Below are 24,629 nucleotides of genomic sequence, written 5' to 3'. Positions count from 1 at the left end.
TGTATAAAACCTTGGAAACCCTGTTTTCTGTCTTTAAGTCAGTTCCAAAGTATGACAAAATTTTTTTTAGTTTCTGCTTATTAATGAAGTTAGAATCAAGGAAAAAAAGCTCATATACAACAGTTTTAAACTTTATTATCAATACAGAGTACACAAACTAATTTTCAAAGGTATATTTTTTTGTTCCAAGATATATTCACATTAGCCAGATTTTATTTATTTTAAAAATAAAAGCAGACACACCATTCTACATCTTTTCCATCTACATGTTTATAGTGTTATAAAGTCATCAATTTTTTATGATCAGATCTAGAATCTGTGCTTATAACAGGTATATGATAACATAAACTATACATAGTAATATCTGAGCTGTCTTAATAGAGATGTTGTAGAAGAAAGTTTACTTCTGCCCATAAATACGATGACATCTCCTGATAAGCTTTTAAGAAATTATTTGTCATATCATATGATTTTAAAAGATGAGAAGGCAGTTATATTAAAAGAATAGCATTTAAAAAGAATATACTTTCATTTCTTAGATTTAGTATTATACATTTTAATTTTCCATCACAAAAGAAAAGGATTTTAAACTAATAGAAATAACACATACTACTTCTAAGTCAAATGTCTCATTAAAGTAAGTTTGAGTCCAAATGGGAAAGAAACCCACATTTATCTGATTTTTAGCATTTAAAATCCTTGAAAAAGCATATGCTTTATTACAGAATTAGGATTCCAAAAAATACTGACAGTAATAACACTCTATCAAATTGTATACAAATGGCAGCTATATAATTCGTATGTTTAACAAGTTAAATACATTTCTTAATTTAATCTCCTGATGAACTACCTCCAATATCAATATTAAGGAATTCTTTAATTTTATCATATAGTACCAACACCAAAGCACCCCCTGTACCACGAAGGATATTGGAGAAGGCACCACGAAAAAAGGCATTGATTCCCTCATGTTGGTATATCTTCACAAAGCAGTCTAAAGTTCCTTTATATTGCCGTTCAGCCTCACCACTCTATACAAAGGAAGACAAATAGTTTGTCATTATTTTAATATCTTTCATTCTAAGATAGATTTTTTTCAGCACTAAGGACAGATAAAATTAATACTGTGTTGAATAAGTATGTTGCATTAATGGGCATATATTGAATATTATACCTCGTGGTTGAAGAATACTCATACTTCTCTGGCCCACTTGAAAACTGATCATATATTAGGTTTAACAAATTTCAAAAGATGGTCATCACATACTATGATTTACCCTCTCACTACATTGCAATTAAGTGAGAAACTGACAGCAAAAAAGATAACTAGAAAACTATCAACTGTTTGGATATTAAGAAAAACACGTCTTAGAAGATATTTAAAACCTAATAATAACCATGAAACTCCTTAACTAAATTTGTAAGATGCAACTTGAGTGGTAACTTATAAGGAAATTAATGACTTTGAAATATTAGAAAGGAAAAGCTGAAAATTAATGAGCAACCTAAACATTTTTAGAAAAGGAATAAACCTAAAAAAAGTAGAAATAAGAAAGTAGCCAGAAGAAATTATGGAATTAAGAAGTAGAAAATAAATACAACAGAAAGCATACAAAGTCAAAGTTAGTTATTTGAAATACTTTACTGACAAATTCCTAGAAACACTGTTTGAGGAAAAACAAGAAAAGGCCCCCAAATTATTAGAAACATCAAAGGTATTAATCATCACTGCAGATGATTCAGAGATTAAGAAAAAGCAAGGGGATATTACAAACAACTTCATGATACCTATTTTGAAAACTTAGAAGAAATGGAAAAATTCCTAAAAAAGTATAATTTACCAACAGAATAAAAAATAAAACATTAGAATAATATATGAAATTCACTAAAGCAATCTAATCAGTTGTTGAAAAATCTTTTATAGAAAACCATGTGTCCAGATGGCTTTATATGTGAGTCCTACTAAATATTCAATGAACATTTAATTCCAATCTTACAGAAGTTTTTCTAAAGAAGAGAAAAAGCAGAAGATTCCCCCATATATTTTACAAGGCTTACATAACCTTGATACCTAAATTAGACTAAGACAATTCAGGAAGGAAAAATTACAAACCAAAAGTCACTGAAACAATGCAAAACCCCTGAACAAAAACTAGCAAATCAAACTCAGCTAAAAACATAAAATACAATACATAATGACTAAGCTGCGTTCATACTAGACATACACGGTTGGTTTAGCTCTGGAAGACAGCTTAATGTAATATGTTAACATATGAAAAAAGAAAAATGAAATCATCTCAACAGATAGAGAAAAAACATGACCACCATTCATGATTAAAAACTGTTGTAACCCAAAACAGAAAGGAACAGCCATAATATGATAAAGGATAACTATAAAAACCCCACGGCTAACATTAATTTATGTAACTTTGAAGTCATTCCTATAAGATTAGCAAAAAAGGTTGCCAGTTTTTACTTCTTTAATACAACACTGAATCAGAGGTCTCAGCCAGTGCTGAGGCAAGAAAAGGAAATAAAAGGTATAAGAACTGATAGGAAAGGGAAAGAAACCTAGTATTATTCACAGATTATATACCTTTCTGTGTAAAAAAAAAAAAAAACCCACACAACTTCAGAGTGTACATATAGATTAGCATTTGTAATAGGGTTTAACAAAGTTGTTGGATATAAAATGAAAATACAAAAATTAAAGTACTATTATGGGTTTGCACTGTGTCCCCCCAGAATTCATATATTGAAGTCCCAATCCCCAGTACCTCAGAATGTTACTATATTTGGAGACAGGGTGTGTATGTACGTATATATGTATTTATGATGTTTTATTTGTTTCAGGGGTACAGGTCTGTGATTCATCAGTCTTACATAATACCCAGTATTCATTACAACACATACCCTCCCCAACGTCCATCACCCAGTTACCCTATCCCTGCACCCCCCTCCCCTCCAGCAACCCTCAGTTTGTTTCCTGTGATTAAGTGTCTCTTATGGTTTGTCTCCCTCTCTGGTTTCATCTAGTTTCATTTTTCCCTCTCTTCCATTATGATCCTCTGCCTTGTTTCTTAAATTCTCATAAATATCAGTGAGATCATATGATCATTGTCTTTCTCTGATTGACTTCTTACACTTAGCAAAATACCCTCTAGTTCCATCCACATCGTTGCAAATGGCAAGATTTCATTTTTTTGATGATTGCATTATATTCCATTGTGTGTGTGTATATATATATATATATATACACACACACACACACACACACATCTTCTTTATCCATTCATCAGACAGGGTCTTTATAAAGGTAATTAAGATTAAATGAGCTTGTTAGGGTAGGCCCTAATCCAATTTGGCTATCTTTATAAGAAGAGAAACAGAAAAAGGACCGTGGGAGAAGGACAAGGAAAAAGACAGCTATCTACAAGCCAAGGAGAGAAGCCATCAGAAGAAATCAACCCTGCTGGACACCCTGACTCAGATTTCTAGCCTCCAGAACTGTGAGAAAAAAATTTCTGTTGCTGAAGCCACCCAGTCTCTGATGCTTTGTTATGGCAGTCCTAGCAATACACACATATATCTAAAACCCCATACACTCCCAATTTTTTTTCTGAATTATTTTGATTGTAAGTTGCAGATTATCATGTTCCTTATCTTTAAACACTTCCATGTGCATTTTCTAAAAATAAGAAAATTTTCTTGCAAACCCAAAGTAGTTAGCAAAATCAGAAAATGTATATCAATACAGTACCATTTACCTAAATCCACAGTCTGTATGCAAATTAATTTTCCATTTAAAAATGTTTTTCAATGTATTAGACTAGAGCTAGATATAGATCAAGAGGAAACACACATGTAAAAGGAGTAACTTTAAAAATAGTCTACGAGTGAAATAATAATAGGTATGCTTTACCTTTTCAGGTGGCCTACAGGGCTCTCCCAGGACCAATTTGTAGACATAAAATGAGGTTGAGGATAATGATAGTAACTATACCTCACAGCTTTGTTTTGAGAATTAAATGAGTTAAAGTGCAAAATGCTTAGGACAATATCTGGAACACAATAAGCATTATATTACTATTCTAGCTTTCTGGCCTCATTATTTTCAATTGCCCTCATGAAACCTATCATCTAGGTATACTGAACTACCACTCAAGCCATACCTCTATGTATGTTTTTTCCCCTCTGCTTAGAACGTTCTCTCACTGTCCAGAGAAAAAAATCTATTTACAGAGATTTAGCTCTCCAAGGGGCCACATTTGATCACTTTAAGCATTTAGGTATCCTTCTTCTATTGCATTTCTGGAACCTATGCACATTTCCATTTAAACCATTAACTGTATGCATTCAATGCTATGCTATGAATTTGGAAGCAGATTCTACCTTATTTTGTGTTGCCATAACTTAGCATAGATTAAGCACTCAAATATTTGCTGAATAAATGAATATAACAAGTAACATCAATGAAGACTGAATGTACCAAAATTTTGATTTGGAGATTTATGTTTGTTTATTTATTTTGAAAGATTTTATTTATTTATTTGCCAGAGAGAGAGAAAGAAGGGAGGAGGGGCAGAGGGAGAGGGGAGAGACGTAAGCCCAACACAGAGCTCAAGCTCACAACCCTGAGATCATGACCTGAGCAGAAACAAAGAGTCAGACACTTAACCAACTGTGCCACCCAGGTGCCGTGGAGATTTATATAATTTTAAACAAGTTTTCATCCTTGGAGTTAAAAATTACTTACTTTTATTAAAATATACTACAACAAATAATGACATATGTCAGTGGCTTGTAACACAGTTTATTCTACTTAGCCTAATATTCATTTAGGATAGACATACTCACCCAATCCCTGCCACCCCCCTTCAGTTTTCAAACAATATGTTACAGGAGTGGAAGGCATTTCTATTCTGATAACAGAAGAGGAAGAAACTTTTGCTGGATGATGGCTGTTTTGGGATGGGAAAGGATATAAGACAGAGCACATCATGTATTTATTATTGTAAGTAAAACAGATGACTTGCCTTTCAGCCAAAATTTCTCTAAAATTTGAATAAATTATACTTAAATACCAAAGATATTGGAAAATTCAATTAAACTCACAAATAATAATATAAGATACCTGCATCATCATGCGTCTTCTAACTGTGTCAAAGGGATAAGAAAGAATTCCAGAGCATGTGGTCACAACTTGAGCAATGAAAAAGGAGACAAGAAATGGGGTTTCCTTTGGTTTGGGTAATAAGCCCTAGAAAAGAAAAACATGTCAAGAAACGACCTAAATTTCCAAAATATCTTAAATTTTTAAGTCAAAGGATAACTCCTATAATGAAAAGTGTTCAATTATACTTAAAATGCAATAAAACACAGTTGGTTTTAATGTGGAAAGATATAAAATAATATCAGATCAATAAGAAAGAAATATGCCACACATAGCTTTACTTTAAAAGCATATCTGAAAAAAGAAAGCATACTTGCTATTACCAGAGATTTGTTATTAATGGCAAACACTAGGGGAGATAGCTGTCAGTGACCAAAAAAGTTCTTAGCTCTTCTTCACAGAGTTAAAAAAATTAATGCCTGATCTTATTATCAACAGTTATTTGATAAGCATCTTTAAAGCTCTAAGCTAGTGAAGAAACACTCTTAAATTTCATAACTACTACGGAGGATAATAGAGGAAAACAGAGGGAGAGCATACATAAAATTTTCCATGACTAAATAAACATACATTAAAACTTCTTAATTTGCATTAACTTAAATCTGTCTAAAAAAACACAAAAGGAACTAAAAGTAACATGTCCAGACCACAATAAAAATGACCTTCAATTACATTTATACTAATGAGGGAAGGCAGAGACAATATATAAAACATAAAATTTCCCTCAAGTTTTTATCTTATTTAGTAAGTAACACTGATATTAATTTCACTGCTTCCTTTTGGAAGTAACTGAGAGCATGAGATTTTTGTTTACCACTTAACACAAATTACTTAACTATTCCTAGGTTGCTTTAATATGGGGATATTAAAAGCTATCCTATCCTAACTGAGAGCATGAGATTTTTGTTTACCACTTAACACAAATTACTTAACTATTCCTAGGTTGCTTTAATATGGGGATATTAAAAGCTATCCTAGGATACTGCAAGGAAGTACTTAACAAAGGTCCTAGAACTAAGTAATAACTCAAAATATGGCAGCCATTATAACAATCTTCCTCTTTCTTACTTTATGGAAATGCTGTTAAAATCTGAAATTAAAAGGCAAATTGCAGAACAACCTGGAGAATACAATATAGAATCTAAGAGTACCCAAAAGATAACTGAGCTGTAGTATCATTTATTACATTTTACTAATTAGTCATGCTTTGCCTACTTTCTAAAATGATGAGATAGTAAGCTGATTATCTGCATGTAAGAAAGTGATAATAAAGTGAATGTAATACCAGAAAAACTGTTAGAAGATGCCTTTCTATATGCTAAAGATTTGATTTGATGATGTAAGCCTAATTAGCATGTTTTCTATTTGCAACATGATGTATAGTGAGTCTTTCAGTTGCAAACAGCACAAAAACTTAATGTTTGGGTTTATGCTTTATATCTAAAGTCAGATCCATAATACAGTTATAATTCAATAAGGTTATGGCAAAGTCATGATTAAACAGGATTCTATAATGTCTCTTATTTCATCATTTATTTTGAGTTCTATAATTAAAGGCAAAAGTTCATATCTGCTGAACAAACTACTAATTAAAACAATAAAAAGAAACAAGCTATGTATTTAATATATACCAGTTAAAGCCCCAAATTACCTTAACTGTGTCATATGCTCCAAAATAGGAGGCTCGGTACACAATGATACCCTGAACTGAAACACCAAACCCTTGGTACAAACCAACAATTCCGTCTGATTTTGCTATTTTTATAATACAGTCACCTAAACCCTTGAATTGTCGCTCTTCAGGACCTAAAATAAAGCCATTTAAAATGTATTAGCAACATTATATATCAGATAAACACTTTAATCAAAGTAAATTAATCTTACAGATTTAAATATCTGAAACTGCCATTTAGAAATTTTTCTAATAAAAAAGGACACAAATCAAAATCCTCCCATTTCTTTAAAGAGAATTAAAGTTTCACAATAGATTTTAACTGAAAATATCAATCTCTTATAAAAACAATCTAATTCAAGCAATGTGACTGGCTTAAAACATTTCAATAAAATTACCAGAAGCTACTAATTGGGGTTCAGAAAATATTTGGGAATGAAAAATTCTATGACTTGCTTCAGTTGAAAGGCAGAAAGACAGATACAGTAAAAGGACCAAGTTAAAAACTAGCAACTTTAAGAATCATTAACACTTTAGATGAGTTATCATATTTTTCTAGTGTTTGCTGGTTTCGATTTTATTTCCCTTCACCTAGAACTCCTTGACAATATTTTTAAAATATTGTATATAGAATATAATCTTCAAAATGAACTAAATTCTTCCAATTCTGAGAGAAAAGAAAACTATAGAATGAAACTAAAAACAAGATACAGGAGTTTTTGTCACTTTCTTAATAACGAGAAAATTTGAACTGCCAGTTAAACATGTTAGATGGAATTCATTATTTTCGTCTTTGCTCAAACCGCTATCCCTTCTGATGAATTTTCTCTAATCACTTATCTAAAATTGATGTCACTCCCTGCTCCTAAATATTTTTTCATGTCATTTATTGCTAAATGGCAGTGTATTTTGGTCATTCATTTCTTTATTACTTGTGTCTTCCCCTAGACCATAAGGTACATGAGCCATGAGCTCCACGTTTTATATGGGGTGTCTATGTGTATGTCTCTCATCTTATATCTGAGGCAGAGCCTGGGTCCCAGCAGGCAATCAATAAGTATTTGTTGAATAAATCTCTGTTTTCTTAAGAAATTCTACTAAAATGATAATAAAAGAACAAAACAGGTTTAAAGCCATATAGGTAAGAACAGTACAAGGCAGAGAATGAAATCCAAAATTTTTAGCAAGATGGAAAGGAGATGGAGGAGTGGTAACTCACTCAGAGCAGAAAAAGCTGAAACCTACATTCTTGCAGAGAGAAAAGCAAGCCGTTTTACCCCAATAACCTCAGAAAGACTTATAAATTAGAGGAACTAAGTATTGCTCTTATGGTGAAAGCAAAGTAGCATCTGGATGCTCAAAGCCTCATCCTTGAGCGGCCAAGTGACTTACTCCTCGGCCATACTCAGAACCGAACACAAGGCTCCAGACTGAAAGGGGCCAACTGAGTTACTTCCACAATTGATGAAAAAAGCCTCACACAAAGATACATCATTGTAAAATGTCAAGATCATCAGGGACATAAGGTAATTAAAAGAAAAAAAAGTCACATACAAAAGGATTAGCAGTTAGGAGATCAGTTTCTTAAGAGCAATATTAGAAACAAGAATCCAGAGAAGTGCTTTCAAAATCGTGAAACAAAGTAACTTTAAAGTAGAAATTTACAACTGGCCAAATATTAGGTAAAAGGGTAAGACAGAGACCTTTTTAGACAGATCTCAATATGTCTCCTATCCACTCTTCTCAAAAAGTTCAGAAAGCTATTAAAGAACATAATCTACCAAAACAAGAGTAGAACAAAAACACAGGAAGATGTGATAAATAAAGTAAGTAAAGAGAGAGGCAAAGGGAATTTCTGGGATGAGAGCGGTGTATGTAACCTAGAGAGCAGCCATAGTTGAAACAGGAATAAATTCATGGAGGGATAGAAGAGGTAGCTCTCTAGGAAAAAACTGCAAGTAAGTTACAAGAAGTCTTTGTATTTGCTCTTTTGTTACTGCAGTGTTGGCCTTCCTCTTTCTTCTTTTGAGGGAAAAGAAAAAAGTAGTAATATTTAGGCCCAATGCCTCTACCATTTGGTTGAGGGTAAGGTTTTTAGAATATTCCATGCTGTCTTTATAGCATAACTCTACAATAAATAATACTTCATTCAAAACACAAGGAAGGGAGAGTTAGTATTTTTGAAAATCCTCTACCTTTTCCAATATCAGCACCTAATCGGGTTCGGGCAAAGTCTAGCGGATAAACTACACATAAGGATGTTGCTCCAGCAGCTCCACCAGAAGCCAGGTTTGCCAAAAACCACCTCCAGAACTGAAACATATTAATTACAAAGTGGTTATTAAACTATAGAATCTGTTTAAAATTCTTATTTTTATAAAGGTTAAAAAGCCAGGTTTACAAACTGCTTTTATAAAGTAAGCTATACTTTACTATAAAAATGTGTATCATATTATCCAAAATATTTCCCTTATGTCCATGAAGCCTTTGTTTCTTTCCAGGCAGTCTGGGAGATACAGTTTAAATGCTATATACAGAAATTCCAAGATATTTTAATTGCCTCCAGCAAAAGTAGCCCAAATTAGCAAATGAGGCCACATATGATAATCATCTCTTTAGACTATACAATTTTTTTGTTTATACTCGTGTTAGTTATGGTTAAAATGTCAGGCATCTATAGAGGCTCTAATTGTACCCTTTTTTTGGTATAGGGGGCAATAATACTTCATAATGCCATAAGTTCACTTTGCAATTTTAGTAGATATTTAAACAGCTCAAAATTTAACAGCTCAAAAATATATTATTTTCAACTGCTGACATGAAAATTGGCAGAAATAAATTATAATATAGTTGAGCAGCATGTAAGTTAGGCCTTACTCATGAACCTCACATGGACTGTTGAGGTTCTTTCTGATAAATATTTAAAAATGTGCCCTGCTTAGGTCCAATAAACTGCTTTTCAACATCTAGAGCTTACTGGAGAAGAAAGGAATATTTGAATTGGAGTGGTTATAGAAAATCTAGGGTATGAGGCCACTGTAACCATTTAAAACACATTAAAATGAATAATATTCTAGTCAAGTTTAGTTTCTTGCTTTATTCTCTGGCTTTTATTTCTAACAATAGTTTTAAGTCTCAGATAGCTTTGGAACTCTCAATTTTCTCTTGGCCTAAAAGGACTTTCCTATTTTTTTAAAACAAAAAGTTACTGATTTATACTCTAATTCAAATTCTACTTCTTCTATGAAACCTCTGATCTCTAAACCTACCCAAAACTGTATATAATGATCTCTGTCCATAAATACTTCAGCTCCCAGAGAATTAAAGGTGAATCCTGTGACCAATATGTAAAATATGTCAACATGTTCCAGATTCTCATTTAAATAAAGTATTTATAATCACTTTCTACTTTCAATTTGTAACTATTTGTATATATGTCTTATCTTACATCGTACAGTCTATAAATTTCTTTTTCTTTTTTTTAAAGATTTTATTTATTTATTTGACAGAGAGAGAGAGACACAGTGAGAGAGGGAACACAAGCAGGGGGAGTGGGAGAGGAAGAAGCAGGCTCCTAGCAGAGGAGCCTGATGTGGGGCTCGATCCCATAACGCCGGGATCATGCCCTGAGCCGAAGGCAGACGCTTAACCGCTGTGCCACCCAGGCACCCCCAGTCTATAAATTTCTTAAAGCCAGAATTATTATTATTTATTTAAGAGTTTTACTGAGATATCTTTATATATCATACAATTTACTGATGTAAATTCATCATACAATTCAATGGATTGTTAGTATATTCAGACTGTGCAACCATCACCAGTTTCAGAACATTTTCATCACCCCCCCCTAAAGAGCCCTATACCCACTGGAGTGACCAGCAGTCACTCCACATCCTCCCCATTCCCCTGAGTCCTAGGTAACCATTAAGCCACTTTCTGTCCCTATAGATTTGCCTATTATGGACATTTCCTACACATGGAATAACACAGTATGTAATCTTTTGTGACTAGCTTTTTTCATTTAACAGAATATTTTCAAGATTCATCCACCTGGTAGCAGGTATTAGCATTTCATTCTTTTTATTGCCAAATAATATTCCATTACATGGATTTACCACCTGTTACTTACCCATTCATCAGTTTATGGACATTTTGGTTTTTGTACTTTTTTAAGGCCAAGATTCTTAATAAATCTGTTTATTTCACAAAACAAGTCATGGCCTTGCCCAGAATAATAGTAATGCATTCAATAAACATCTGTTTAATGAGGTACTAGTAATTCCACATACTATCCTAAGAATCTCATGGCTCCTTTTCAGTGAAACTCCTAGGTTTTGTATGGGTAGCCATGCTTCATAATCACCCAGGGATAATTAGATCAGGAGAGTGCATCTGACCCCAAGGTAGCTAATCCATAATCTAGTAGATAATCTGTAACCTGGTAGAAAAAGATAAGCTGGACCAGAGTCTATTTCTTGGGAATTTGACTCTAAAATTCTATGTCAATTAACAGTAAGGACAGAAATAGAGAAGATATTAATTAACTTTTTTAGGTCTCAGTCCTTTTTGAGACTGTTGCAAGCAACAGATCCTCTTCCAATAAAAATCATGTATGTAAAAACACAGTTTTAGTGGTTTAATGTATTCCTCAAACATGCATGGATCCCAGGAAGGCAGATGAATGACTTTCTCCATGGATGATCATATAATTTATTATTTAAACCATGACACTTCTGACAGTGGAAGTGGGGCTTTGGAAAAAATGACACAGGCAGGCAGAACATGTATAAGTAGTATGGTCAACCTTCTGATGGAAGAAAGGAAGGGAGAAGGAGGAAAGAATGAAGGGAGCAAAGCAAGGAGAGGAAGAAAAGAAGTATCTATGTTGAATCATAATCTTGCAAGTGTTCGTAAACAAACAAAATCTATCTCTCCACAATTAAGCTTGAAAATAAAACAGACCAAGAGGAGGTGGTATATCAGTATAAACGAGAGTTTCAGTTATTAAAAGTCTGTAATTTCAGATATTACTATATTGTAAAAGGAGAGGGCAAGGAGAGGAATCAGGGAGGGAGAGGAGGATGAAAAAATTTGAGGGTTTTGAAGGAAAATAATCTTGTTTATTTTCAACTGTAGACAAATAGATATTGTGTTAACAGACTCAATGAAGCACCGAAGAACAAATGCCCTAGAACCAAAGTTGTTTCTAACAAAGTTTGTCTCGGCATGAAAGAGAGCTGGGAGAAGTTCTAGTCTTCCTTGTCAAGGGTTGTACTGGAAGCTACTAAAAGGTGGCAGAGAAATATTTTGTGCCCAGGCTCAGCTAAGGTTCACTCAGTCTAGTCACCTCAGCTGACAGAGAAATAGAGTACAGTTGAAGGATCTGAGTTTGGGAGTTAGAAAGACCTGAACAAATGATTTGGTCAAGTGCTCTCACCTCTGATCTTGTTTTCCTTACCTTTACATTTAGGGTAAAAATTACTACCTCAAAGGGTTAGCTGAAAATTCAATGAAACAATATATAATAGGAATATAGCTTCCCATCACAGTTATTATTATTATTTAAAGTAGGCTCCGCGTTCAGCATGACCCAACACGGGGCTTGAACTCACGACCTTGAGATCAAGACCTGAACCAAGATCAGGAGTCTGATGCTTAACTGACTGAGCCACCCAGGTGCCCCCCCAAATGGTTATTTTTTAAAAATTTCTTATTTTGAAACAATTGCAGATTCACATGCATCCTAAGAAATGATACAAAAAGAACCCTCCAACTAATTTCCCCTAATATCTAGCATAACTATAGAGGAAATTAACACTGATAAAAACTTGTCTTATTCAGATTTCACCAATTTTACATGCATTCGTGTGTGTATTTAGATATATGCGGATTCATGTGCCCACCGCCACAGCCAACAGTTCCATGATAAAGATCCCTTGATGCTACCCTTTCACAGACATAACTACCTCCTTCTCTTCTGGCAACCACTACTATGTTTCATCTCAATGATTTTGACATTTTAAGAATGTTATACAAATGAAATCAGAAAGCAAATAACTTTTGAGATTGAGTTTTTTTCACCTAGCATCCAAAGTTGCTACACGTATCAAGTTTGTTCTTTAAAAAATTATAGAATATACATAACATAAAATTTACCATTTTCGTCATTAAAAAAAAAAGATTTACTTATTTATTTGAGAGAAAGAGCATGCAGGGGGAAGGCAAACGGAGAGGGAGAGAGAGAATCTCAAGCAGACTCCCCGCTGAGTTCGGTTGCCCAAACCCTTTATATACTGAGATCTTTAGGACCAGCCCTTGACCAGTTCCTTCAAGATAATGTCTAAGCCCTTGGAATATCCTACCTGGTAAGAGTCTCTTTGTATGCTGGAGGCTTTGGGCCATACCAGATTGTTTATGCTAACATGAGAATTTATGGTGAACACCTCTTTTGTATGCTTGGAACACTGAACTAACTTATATATCAGTTTGATCTCTAGGTTAGGGGGCAGTGGCTGGAGTCTGAGTAGCTAAGGACAGTCACATTCCATGCCTACGTAACTAACTCCCAAAAGAATCCTGGACACCAATGTTCAAGTGAGCAACTCTGTTTGGTAACACATCATATGTATTCTCACACATCACTGCTGGGAGAATTAAGTGCTATCCATGTGACTCTACTAGGAGAACATAACTAGAAGCGTGCATCTAGTTTCTCCGGGACTCTGTCCCTATGTGCTTTTTCCCTTTGCTGATTTTAATATATAGCTTTTTTGCTGTAAAAAACCATGAGTGTAGTAGTTTTTCTGACTTCTTTGAGTCCTAGTGAATCACTCAACATGAAGGTGATCTTGGGGACCTCTGATGAAGGTTCTGAGTCAAGAAAAGTTGCAATTATTACAGTTGTCAGCTAAAAAATACAGGAATATTTTTCCCAGTGCCTACCATAAAGCATAGTACTGTGATAAACACTTTACAAGTAATCTCATCTAAACGTCAAAAGCTTTTTTCAGATAAGAAAACTAAGGATCACTGAGGTGACTTTTAAAAAACTCACACAGCTAAATAACAGAGCACTAGGATCTGTTGCTAAAAAAATCCAGATCTTCTAAGTCTAAAGAATTTTCCTCATTACCTTTATATCTCCCACTACATAAGAGACAGTGCAAATTACTCATTAAACATTTGTTAATGAAATATAAATTGTGAAAAAATGGGAATAAAGGATATGAAAAGAAATTTAAACAGGCAGCAACAAAGAAATGTTCCAAAGACAGCTGCTTTTATAAAGAACCTCCTAGGACACCTCAGTTGGTTGGTTGGCTGGTCGGGGGGGAAAGAGACAGAGAAAAGATAAAGGGGAAGAAAGACTTTGTAAGGGCAAAGGGAAGACTTTAAGAGTAACAGAGGTGGTATAATGTATATGGAAGCAACAAAACAAATAGAAACCAAAACAAATGACATATAGTTCATACAAACAGGAAATTTTGAAATCGAAATTCTGTAATCAAGGGAGTAATTACCTTGAAAAGAGAAAGTACTTTTTTAATAAAAAAAGAATCCTCCAACTTCAATTTACTGCTTTTCTGTTTTGTTTGATTTGATCTTCCTATGCACTTTCATCTCGGCTAAATGGAGCCTTAGTCATAAAAATGAAACCATGTACTTCTTTAGGAAATTAATTACCTCAGATATGTATGAATATAGATCCGTTAATTGCTTTTTTTGAACTTTCCTAGTGTAGTAGAATAGTGATTATAACATGTATTTGTTTAAATTATTATTTCTTCTACCACTTGGCACCTCCTCCCCAAATAAAATATCATAGGTGAAGGCAAATCCAACTATTTCTTAGAAAATAGTAGATATTAAAATGTACTTACCTGTTTTTCTTTATTAACTCCAGACATGAAAAGTTGTTTGTATTTGTCCTTAAAAGCAAAATTTAGAGCTTGTGTTGGAAAATATCGGATAACATTTGCCAAATTGCCACGCCAATAACTGAAAAAACCTACAGAAGAAAACATTAAATATAAACTTGTATTATTAAAAAATTCCTATAGTTTTAACAAACTTAGTTATTTGAGTTATCTAAAACTTACACCCTTTCTCATGAGAAAAAATTAAGTCTACATGTAAATCCACTGAAGAAAAAAGGCAGTGTTAACTTCATGTACCCCATTCCAATTTTGTTAATTTCCAGTAAAAAGCCTCAAATACCTTAAAATCTATGGAAAGTATCGTCATTTGAATATAAGGCTTTTTACTAGTAGAAAAACAGAGCTCCCTAATATTTGTCAGAGAAGCTAGTAACCCTTAGCCTCATTTACAAATCAGGATATGCAATTCCTATGGTTAGAACAAAACTGGTTTGTTTGTATATATACATATGCGAATGAGAAAGCGTTTAGTCTAAAGTGGGGGCTCCTGGGTGGCTCAGTCGGTTCAGTGTCTGACTCTTGATTTTGGCTCAAGTCATGATCTCAGGGTTGTAAGATCGAGCTGTGTGGGGGGTTCTGTGCTTAAGAGCCTGCTTAAGATTCTCTCTCTCCCTCTGCCCCTTCCCTCAGCTCCCTCTCTTTAAAAAAAAAAAAAAAAAAAAAAAAAAGAGTCTAAAGTATATTTACCTTCTGGGACCTAGCCAGAAAGGGATCAATTTACAATTCAAGGCATTCTACAGAGGCCTGATGGAGACACTGGAGAAAACTTTCAAGTCAATAATCTTCCCATTTCAAATTTCCATGGATTGACCAATCCTTAAAATTCAGTCATTGTGTTACCCCTATAATTCAGCTACCTTTATAATCGAGCTGCTCTAGAATACAATAGGCTCTCTCTTCAGCAGCCACAGTTGTTTCTACTAGATTGCAAATTGTCCAATGGTTTGATCTGGCTACTCTGAATAGGATACGTCTAGTCCCAGCTTGGAAAATACCCAGAATCAGTCTTCTAAAGATAAAGATTCAAATGAAAATAATCTCAGTTGACTGGGCTGATGCTCAGAAACTGAAAGTTATATTTATTTGTTAAATAAAGTCTGCTTTGTGGAAAAAAAAACCACAGAATTTCGGTGAATCCCAAACTGGATGTAAAGCAATTGCACAAAGATAATTAAGAAGCATATTTAATAGCCAAGAAATAATCTCTGTACTCAAGTCTTTACTAGGACATGGAACATGGATGGAAATGCTACCATTTCCTGAGTGTTTAATATGTTCCAGGCACTGGCCGAAGACTATATTTCATTTAATCACCACATTATACTTATGATGTAGGTTCTTCTATAGTACCTATATTATCCATGCACAAACTGAAACTTTAAAAGTTTAAAAATTGTCTACAGACATGGTTAATAAATAGCCAACCAGGATTTAGTCAGGTCTTATTGTGTTGGACTCCAAAACTCTATTCCAGGTTTGGGTTTCTGGAGAAATAAATCTTAAAAGTCCTAAAATTATTAAAGTGTGGTAAATAAAGCTCTTTTTTAAAAAGGAAACTGATTATTATAAAAAAAACTTTTGAGGCAATATTAACAAAAACAACAATACTAAATTCTAGGAACTTCTTATTCATTCAATCCTCATAATCACCCATGAGGAAGGTATTATTAGTCTCTCCATTTTAAAGATGAGGGAATGAGTTAAAAAAGAACTTCTAAGGCAGAGGGAAGTTAAGTAACTTGCCCAAGTTCACTTAGAAAATTGTAGTTGTGGAATTCAAACCCAAGCAATCTGGTTCAATAATTAAGTTCCTTATCTACAATACTTTTCCATATATACTTTAATCAAGTGAATATTTTCTATACTAAGAAAGGTCAATTGTTTTGCTTCAATGGAAGCAAAATAAAAATCTTAAAAACATAAGAAACATAAGCAAATTATACAGGGATATTTCTTGCTAGTTATGGCCACATTGAATTATTATGGGAGATTGGTGAATCTAATTTTTGGAGGTATTTTTAGGGATTTTTAAGTTCTTCATTGTAAATGAAAACATTTAAGAAAGGATTTGTATTTCCTTTTTTTTTCTTTTTTTTTTTTTTTAAAGATTTTATTTATTTACTTGACAGAGAAAGAGACAGCCAGCGAGAGAGGGAACACAAGCAGGGGGAGTGGGAGAGGAAGAAGCAGGCTCCTAGCAGAGGAGCCTGATGTGGGGCTCGATCCCAGAATGCTGGGATCACGCCCTGAGCCGAAGGCAGACGCTTAACGACTGAGCCACCCAGGCGCCCCGCATTTGTATTTTCTTAGAGGTTAGACCTCCGGAAGAGAAATATAGAGAATGAAATATGATTGCATCAATGATATTGAAGAATATGATTTGATTTTCTAGACTATGTTTTATAGTAACACAATGATGGGTTACTGGCAGAGGACAAAGTCAATTTTAAAAGGATGAAAAAGAACAAATTGGCTGGAAAATTGCCAATATGATCAAATGGGATTTAAGTTGCAAAAAATCATTTGTTTTAAAAAAATAAAGGGAGTAATTACCTTAAAAAATAAAGGAGGTCTAGAAAAAGTGCCATATATCAAAAGATATTAGAGGGGTGCCTAGGTGGGTCAGTCGTTAAGTGTTGGCCTTTGGCTCAGGTCATGATCCCATCGTCCTGGGATCGAGCTGGCACTGGGCTCCCTGCTCAGCGGGAAGCCTGCTTCTCCCTCTCCCCCTCCCCCTGCTTGTGTTCCCTCTCTTACTGCCAAATACATAAAATCTTAAAAAAAAATGATATTAGAATTTCCATTTTATACATAGCTCTTAAATATTAATAGTAGTTTTGGAAATGGCTTACTCAGCTGAATTGTACTGAGATATTATGGACTTAGATTATGAGTTATTAGTAATAATTCTGTAATTATGATTATAGTCCGAATCAATATTTATTTCACAAAAGAGTGTCATAGAGGGGTGTGGGGATGGCTCCATCGGTTAAGCATCTGACTCTTGATTTCAGCTTAGGTCATATTCTTAGGGTTGTGAGATGCTCCATGCTCTGCAGGGAGTCTGCTTGAGATTTTCTCTCTCCCTCGCCACCCCCCCAAGGAAGCTTGCTTTCTCTCTCTCTCTCTAATAAATATATAAATCTTAAAAAAAAAAAAAAGAGTGTCATATATAAGAGCAGTATAAAGGTTTGTAATTTTGGCTAATTAATTAAGTATAAGGGAAGATTTTGATGACAAAAACATCTGGAAATTAACCTGAGACCGTGACAGAGTGCTGGATTTATGAGTCAAAGGGTTTGTGAGAGTTGGCTGAAGAATATATTCTTTTTAGCAAAAATACATTTGAATGAAAAAAACCTAAAAAATTCACCAAAACAAATGTCAATGTCTCAATGAAAATCTAGAAATAAATAAATCCCTAGAAATATAACAGGAAAACTGACAGCTTTTAATGGGTTATGTCTGAAAAAATATAATCTCACATACACAAAATACTTTTGCATATATTTCACAGAATTCATGGATTTCCTGAAGCTACAGAGTCAGGTTAAGAACTCCTCTTTTGAGGGGTCTGGGTGGCTCAGTTGGTTAAGCCTCTGCCTTCTGCTCAGTTTGTGATCCCGGGGTCTTGGGATAAAGCCCAGTGATGGGCTTCCTGCTCAGTGGGTAGCCTGCATCTCCCTCTCTCTCTGCCCTTCCCACCGCCTCCCCCCACCCCACTGCCGCTTGTGCTCTCCCTCTCTCTCTCTCAAATAAATCTTTTAAAAAACCCATTTTAATCTTTTTCCATAGATCACCCTTAATAAATTTATTCTTATTCCTTTCTTTGCATCTCACTGCTATACCATGCTTTTAGGGGCTTCGAGGTCCCTGCTAAGAGTGCAAAGAGAAAGGAACCTCCAAGTGAAATTCTGAATGTATTTTCTACAGGAATATTATTTCTGGGGGCCAGGTTTCAGGGTTTTATTCAACTATACTTTAGGTACACTATGTATCTATGTAGGTTGCCTCAGACAGACTACAAAAACCTATTCTATGTGTAATGCAAGTTTATCCCAAATATACTCATTTACAAATGCATATCAGGAATATATGTCTGTAAATTTAGGAAAGCATACATACAGATTAAAGAGTTAAAATTTATTGAGCACTAATTGCAACAGACACATGGTTGAATATTTTACAGGTATGACTTTGTCTAACCCTCACAACTACCATATTGGGTAGGTGCTATTACTATACCCAGTATACAACTGAGGTGATTGAGGCTGACAGAGGTTAAATAAAATTGCTGAAGGTCAGAAGGTGAGGAAAAGGCTGGGACTTGATTCCAGAATCTGACTCCAGACCTAGAACTATCGAATCTCTACTGCCTCTCTATAAAAATCCACTCTGGGTAAAAACAATAGTATTCTTTGGTCAGTATAATCCATTCTGGAGGTGTCTAGGAGCCTATTTAAAAAAAGCAAGTAAAATCCATTCTGGATAAAAACAGTAGTATTTTTGGTCAGAATAAAACAAGGGAAAAGAGTGATGCATATGTAGGAGTATTTTGACTCTCTCTAGTCCATATAGAATAAAGGACAGTTTCCTAAGATATACTCACAAAATTGGTAGAGAAAACCATAGTGATTGTGGTGTCTTTCTCTGTTAATAACAAAATATCTAAGTTTTTTACTTAATTGCTATGAAAAAAAATAATCTCTTCAAAATCTAAGGCTGAGAAAAACTATTATGAACTTAATTCTGAGAAAATAATTAAGAATGAAAATAGAACAAACAAATGAATATGGGGGGGAAGAGAGAACGAGGTAAACCATAAAACAGACTCTTAAATATAGAGGAGGAGGAGAGGTGGGTGGGGGCATAGTTTAAATGGGTGATGGGTATTAAGGAGGGCACTTGTAGTGATGAGCACTGGGTGTTGTATGTAATTCTACACCTGAAACTAACATCACACTGTATGTTAACTAACTGGAATTTAAATAAAAAGTTGAAACTAAAAAAAAAAAAAAAATTAAAATAGATCTAATGGGAAAATGAGAAAAAGTTACGGGGCCATTTACTGGTGAACTTATTTGCCAAGAATGAGAATGCTAAGCATTTCTGGGTATAAATATTCTAGACTGGTGGGGTACAACATGTTTTGACAATATGCCTATCTGTGAAAAATATGTAAGCATGACGTTCAAATACATATATATATATTTATATATATGTGTACACATTAAAAAACTATATACTTTTTCACTATACTACTCTCTTATGCACATTTGTAAAATATACCCAAAATAGAAATTAAAGGATGAAATAAAGAGTTTTCATTTAAAAACCTCTTATTTGGTACCTAGTACATAGCAGACTTGCTGGGGATAGCATTAGGAACAAATTTCTTGGTCTTATAGAGCTTATATTTTGAGGGAGAGGTACCAGGGAGACAGACAATGAACTAATAAATATTTCAAGTGGCTATAAAAACAAAAATAGAGATGGAATGAGGAAGGGCTATTTAGATTGGGTGGTTGGGAAAAACTTCTGGCTAGAAATTAGAGTAAACTTAGCATTCATTTGAACAATTAAACAATATTTTTAGATATCTTGCTAATCATGATGTTCTCATACCATCATCTGCTATTATCTCAAGGCACCATTAGGGTAATGTTCATTCTTAAGAACAGTATACATGAATCTATATTTCAAATAGTCTTCTTCATAATTTCGAATATTCAAATAGTCTTCTTGCCTCTATAAATCCAACTGAACAAACATAAACTATGTTTATTCTATAATAATTGAGGAAGGGTGCCTGTCATCCCCTCTCCACTGTGTAATTCATACTTTTTTCAGAATACCTTAGTGTCCCGTGATATATAATTCACATTTGGCCCAAGCATAGGTGCCAGTGCCAACTCATATACCAAATATCATAAAGCTTATTTTCCCATTTTATTTAAAGTGAATGCCTAATATTTTCTTTCCATACCCCAAAACACTGTTTTTAAGATATAAAAAAACCTCATGGCCAGAAACTCCTAAAAGAAAAGAGTTCTGGTAGGTGCTTAAAAATGAGCTGCATAGATCAGATCTTTAAAAGATTAGGTTTCCAATATATTAAATAAAACAATTATTTTAATTTAAAATAGTCTTACATATATGCATACTGTGTCCAGTGAAAAATTACTGCATAGACACCAAAATGTTAACTGTGGTGATTTTAGCAGTGATTTGTTTTACTTTCTGCTTCTTTATATTTTCTAACTTTCTATAATAAACATGCATTATTTGTGTAATAAAAGTTTAAAGAGCATTAAATTAAATGCACACAAAGTTGGAAGGTCCTACAACCAACTAAAGAATAGAATAAGTCTTTAAGAATAGCATCAGCCAAGATAAATCTAGAAGTTTTTATAAGCCAAGGAAGGCTTACAGAAAGTATGAAAGGTACCCAAAGAGATGTTTAAAGCCAAGTTCAGAGCTTTAAAATGAAGAGATTTATCTTTGGGGTAGAAAGAAAGCAGAGATAAGGTAAGAAGATAGTGAGAGAGCATCTGCTTGTGCCTAATGAGTTCATGTCTCTCAGGTTCATTTCATGTTGCCTAAAGAAAAGTTATCAGAAAATTAGAACAAACATGAAACACAAAAGAAACTTCAGAACACTTGAGATGGGAATGTGTCTTGATTTTCAAAAAAGCAACAGAAGGTAAATTCCAGAAAATAACAATTTCAGAACTTGATTGCCTAGTAAAGTTCCAGAATGATCTACCACAGTGATTCTCAAACTTACCGGGCTCAAGTCTTCTATACAGAATAAATATTTTACACTACCTCCTTTACTATCTAGAAATAGAATTCAAAGACTGTGACCTCTTCAACAATTTTTTATAAATCCATACTATTCCCTCTCTACTATACAGGAAGAGAAAATAAAGACATTTTGAATAAAATAGGTATTTTAATTAGTAAATTGGTGAGTCATAAACACACCATAGACAAAATAGTCAGATGTTTGCTTCTACTTAATAATGAATGTTATACTTAAGCTACCACTAACATTTCTTTTAAAAGGGCCTAATAAATATATTTGTGTATATGTATGTCCAATCATCATGAATGCAATAGTTACGTGGTGACCATATATCACAAGAAGAATTGGTGAGTTTTCCCAATGGTGAACAACTCTCAGTACAATTTTTTTTGGGGGGGGGGGCAGAGGAAGTGGGAGAGAGAGCATCTTAAGCAGGCTCCACGCCCACCCAGTGCAGAGCCCAGACACAGAGCCTGAGGCGGGGCTCCATCTCACTGCCCTGAAATCATGACCTGAGCAAAAATCAAGAGTCTGACACTCAATAGACTGAGCCACCCAGGTGCCCCTTAGTACAATTCTTAACAAAACAAAGTACAATATTCCCTCTACTTACATGGTAGCTACATTTCTGGAATCAGCGTGAATGGAAACTATGTCCCAGATAGTTTGTGTTTATAACTAAATCAGAGTTAGGTTCTAGGCTTAGAAAATCATAATCAGGTTTTACTGCTAAAAGAGTGTCCAGTGGGAGAACTAAGTCATTCAGGTTGCAAGTAAGTATTTGTCATGTAGGACTGGCCATGTGCAGCAGCAGGATGTTTATCATCCCTGGCTCTTGCCTTTTACATCATTGCAATTCAGGATTATACCCTTCTATCTTTGTGCTAAACAAAAATTCCCTACAAGTTTGTAAGAAATGCCCCTAGATGGCAATATTATCCCTGTTGTGAATTCTAATCTCTTAGCACAGGATATGCCATGATGTGTGTATTCATAACAAAGCCCTGTATGTAAGAATAGAAAACATCTTAAAGTTCTGTTTATGATCATCTCATTGGAAGGTAAAGAAAACAGGGACTGGGATACTATTCAGAATGATCTCAATTTACAAGAGCCATATTGAATATGTTTAGGTTTAAATATCATTTAAAACACATAAAATATAAAATAAATTAGTGCTGATCAGCATAATCAGACCAGGATACTTAACTTTACCTAAGTATTTAAAGCAGATTAGCTAAGAGTCCTTTACTTCTCTGAAGAGGTCCTAGAATATCAGCCAAGAAGAGGTAGTTCCCACTTTTCCTTTAAAAACTCTGGGGGAAATGGGAAGCTTACTCTGATAAAACAAATGCGAATGGAGAAATGTGAAGCACTATGAAAGATCTGAGCTCAGCTCCCAGATGGGCATTCTAAATTTACAGCTTAGGTGATGCTTTAAGAGTTAACACTCAGGGGAGCCTGGGTGGCTCAGTAGGTTAAGCATCTGCCTTCAGCTCTGAGGCATAATCCTCATAACCTCATAATCTGAGGGTCCTGGAATTGAGCCCCACATCGGGCTCCTGGCTCAGCAGGAAGTCTGTTTCTCCCTCTGCCTGCTGGTCCCTCTGCTTGTGCTCTCTCTCTCAAATAAATCTTAAAAAAAAAAAAATGAGTTACACTCCACCCTAAATACTATACTCAACAGCTCAAGAGGAGTTGTAACTACATATCTAGGAAGAGAATACTTTTTTCATTAAATAGTAACCACAGCCATAGGAGTGGAAGAAAGGATGGCACTGGAGTTGAAGCCACTTCACGTCCTGTTCAGAATACACAATAAATAGGCCTATTTCCTTTTTTAAGTTCATATAGAGTTTTCAATTGAATACAACTACACGGGTGAATCATAGAAAATTATTGACAAATTTATCCTCTCATCCACTTAGCTAACTTAGGAGCAATTCTGCAACAGGAGGGTATTTAATGGTTAACAAAGCACTTTCATTATTTATTCCTTGAAATCATTTCAGTAATACTGGGAAAAAACCCTCCACGATGAAAAAAACCTCAAAATTTTAATTAAGGCAGGGCTGAAGCAAAATACTACTGTCTTTATTTAAAATTTTGATATTTTGCTCACCTTGGATTTTTCACATTTTCACTTGTATCATTTGTCTTTCCTAGTTTTGGGAGGCCCTCTACAAATTTGTATAGCGGTGAATGCCTCTTGAGTTTCAGCCCTGGTCTTCAGTAGTTCTCAAGAATAAACAGAACCTCTTTTCACCGAATAGAACTAGCGTACTGGGAGGCTCCGATGCTTTCATATTTGGAGTACTTCTCTTAAAAGTACTATTTCAACAAATATTTAAGCACCTTAAAGCACCTGTTAACATACAGCAAAGTACCTAACAGCAGTTCTCTCAATCCTGGGAAGTCAACCACTTTCCTTCTGAGCCAGGCACAAGTGCACCAAGGTGTAAATCCTGACGTTGAGGAGAAACTTAAGAGAAAGAGGATGTGGTGGTCTCTCCTACCCAGGACTGGTCACATAACAGGCCTTCTCGCCTCTAGGAAGCCTAGCCTCTTAAGACTGGTTAAGAAACTTGATTTCTCAACGGTGAAGAAACTCATCACCGACAGATGCGGCTGTGGTGCAGTCCATCCCCTCTCGCTCCACCCCCTTCTCTGGAAAGCTGACCTAGAACAGGAACGGCTGGCACGGTGGCCTCCGGTACGCACCTTGCTCTCGGGGAATCCGCACCAGGCAGTCCACCATGCCTTTGTACTGCGCCTCGGCACTGATCTGCTTGGATGACGCCTGCACCTGCAGCAGCAGCTTCACCCGCTCAATGGGGGCCACCGCGGTCTTGGACACAGCCGCTGCGACCCCGCCTGCCAGCAGGTCCTTCCCGAAGGATGAGGGATCAAAGAGCCGCTTTTCCGACTTCTTCTCTTGCTTCTTCTTCGGAGGTTCACGCTGCATCGTAAGACGATGGAGGTAAAAACAGGCAGTAGCCTGGGAAACACGCCTGAGAAGGACGACGAAGGGAAGTGGAA

General features: G+C 34.9%; 1 protein-coding gene across 1 annotated transcript; it reads right to left on the bottom strand.

Annotated features, from left to right (window-relative positions):
• Positions 1 to 830: 830 nt before the first annotated feature.
• On the bottom strand, positions 831 to 24,629 carry SLC25A31 (solute carrier family 25 member 31). The gene is made up of 6 exons (XM_026499087.4): positions 24,312 to 24,629; positions 14,726 to 14,853; positions 9,041 to 9,158; positions 6,825 to 6,979; positions 5,135 to 5,260; positions 831 to 1,031 (listed from the first exon to the last, which is right to left on the bottom strand). Exons 1-6 carry the CDS (start codon positions 24,553 to 24,555, stop codon positions 831 to 833), a joined length of 972 nt encoding a protein of 323 aa, XP_026354872.1. The 5' UTR covers positions 24,556 to 24,629.

This window comes from Ursus arctos, unplaced genomic scaffold (genome assembly GCF_023065955.2).
Source record: "Ursus arctos isolate Adak ecotype North America unplaced genomic scaffold, UrsArc2.0 scaffold_11, whole genome shotgun sequence".
Lineage (NCBI taxonomy): Eukaryota > Metazoa > Chordata > Mammalia > Carnivora > Ursidae > Ursus > Ursus arctos.
Note: the sequence above shows the minus strand (reverse complement) of the source record. Positions and strands in the feature narration are given on the sequence as shown.

Bases quoted from the DNA above. Each gene is read 5' to 3' on its own strand.
- SLC25A31 (XM_026499087.4), bottom strand. From the start codon at position 24,555: ATGCAGCGTGAACCTCCGAAGAAGAAGCAAGAGAAGAAGTCGGAAAAG. The intron at 14,854-24,311 runs GTGCGTACCGGA...TTTCTTCTGTAG, and splicing joins GCGGATTCCCCGAGAGCAAG to GTTTTTTCAGTTATTGGCGT. The intron at 6,980-9,040 runs GTAGAGGATTTT...GCTTTATTTTAG, and splicing joins AGGTGCTGATATTGGAAAAG to GTCCTGAAGAGCGACAATTC.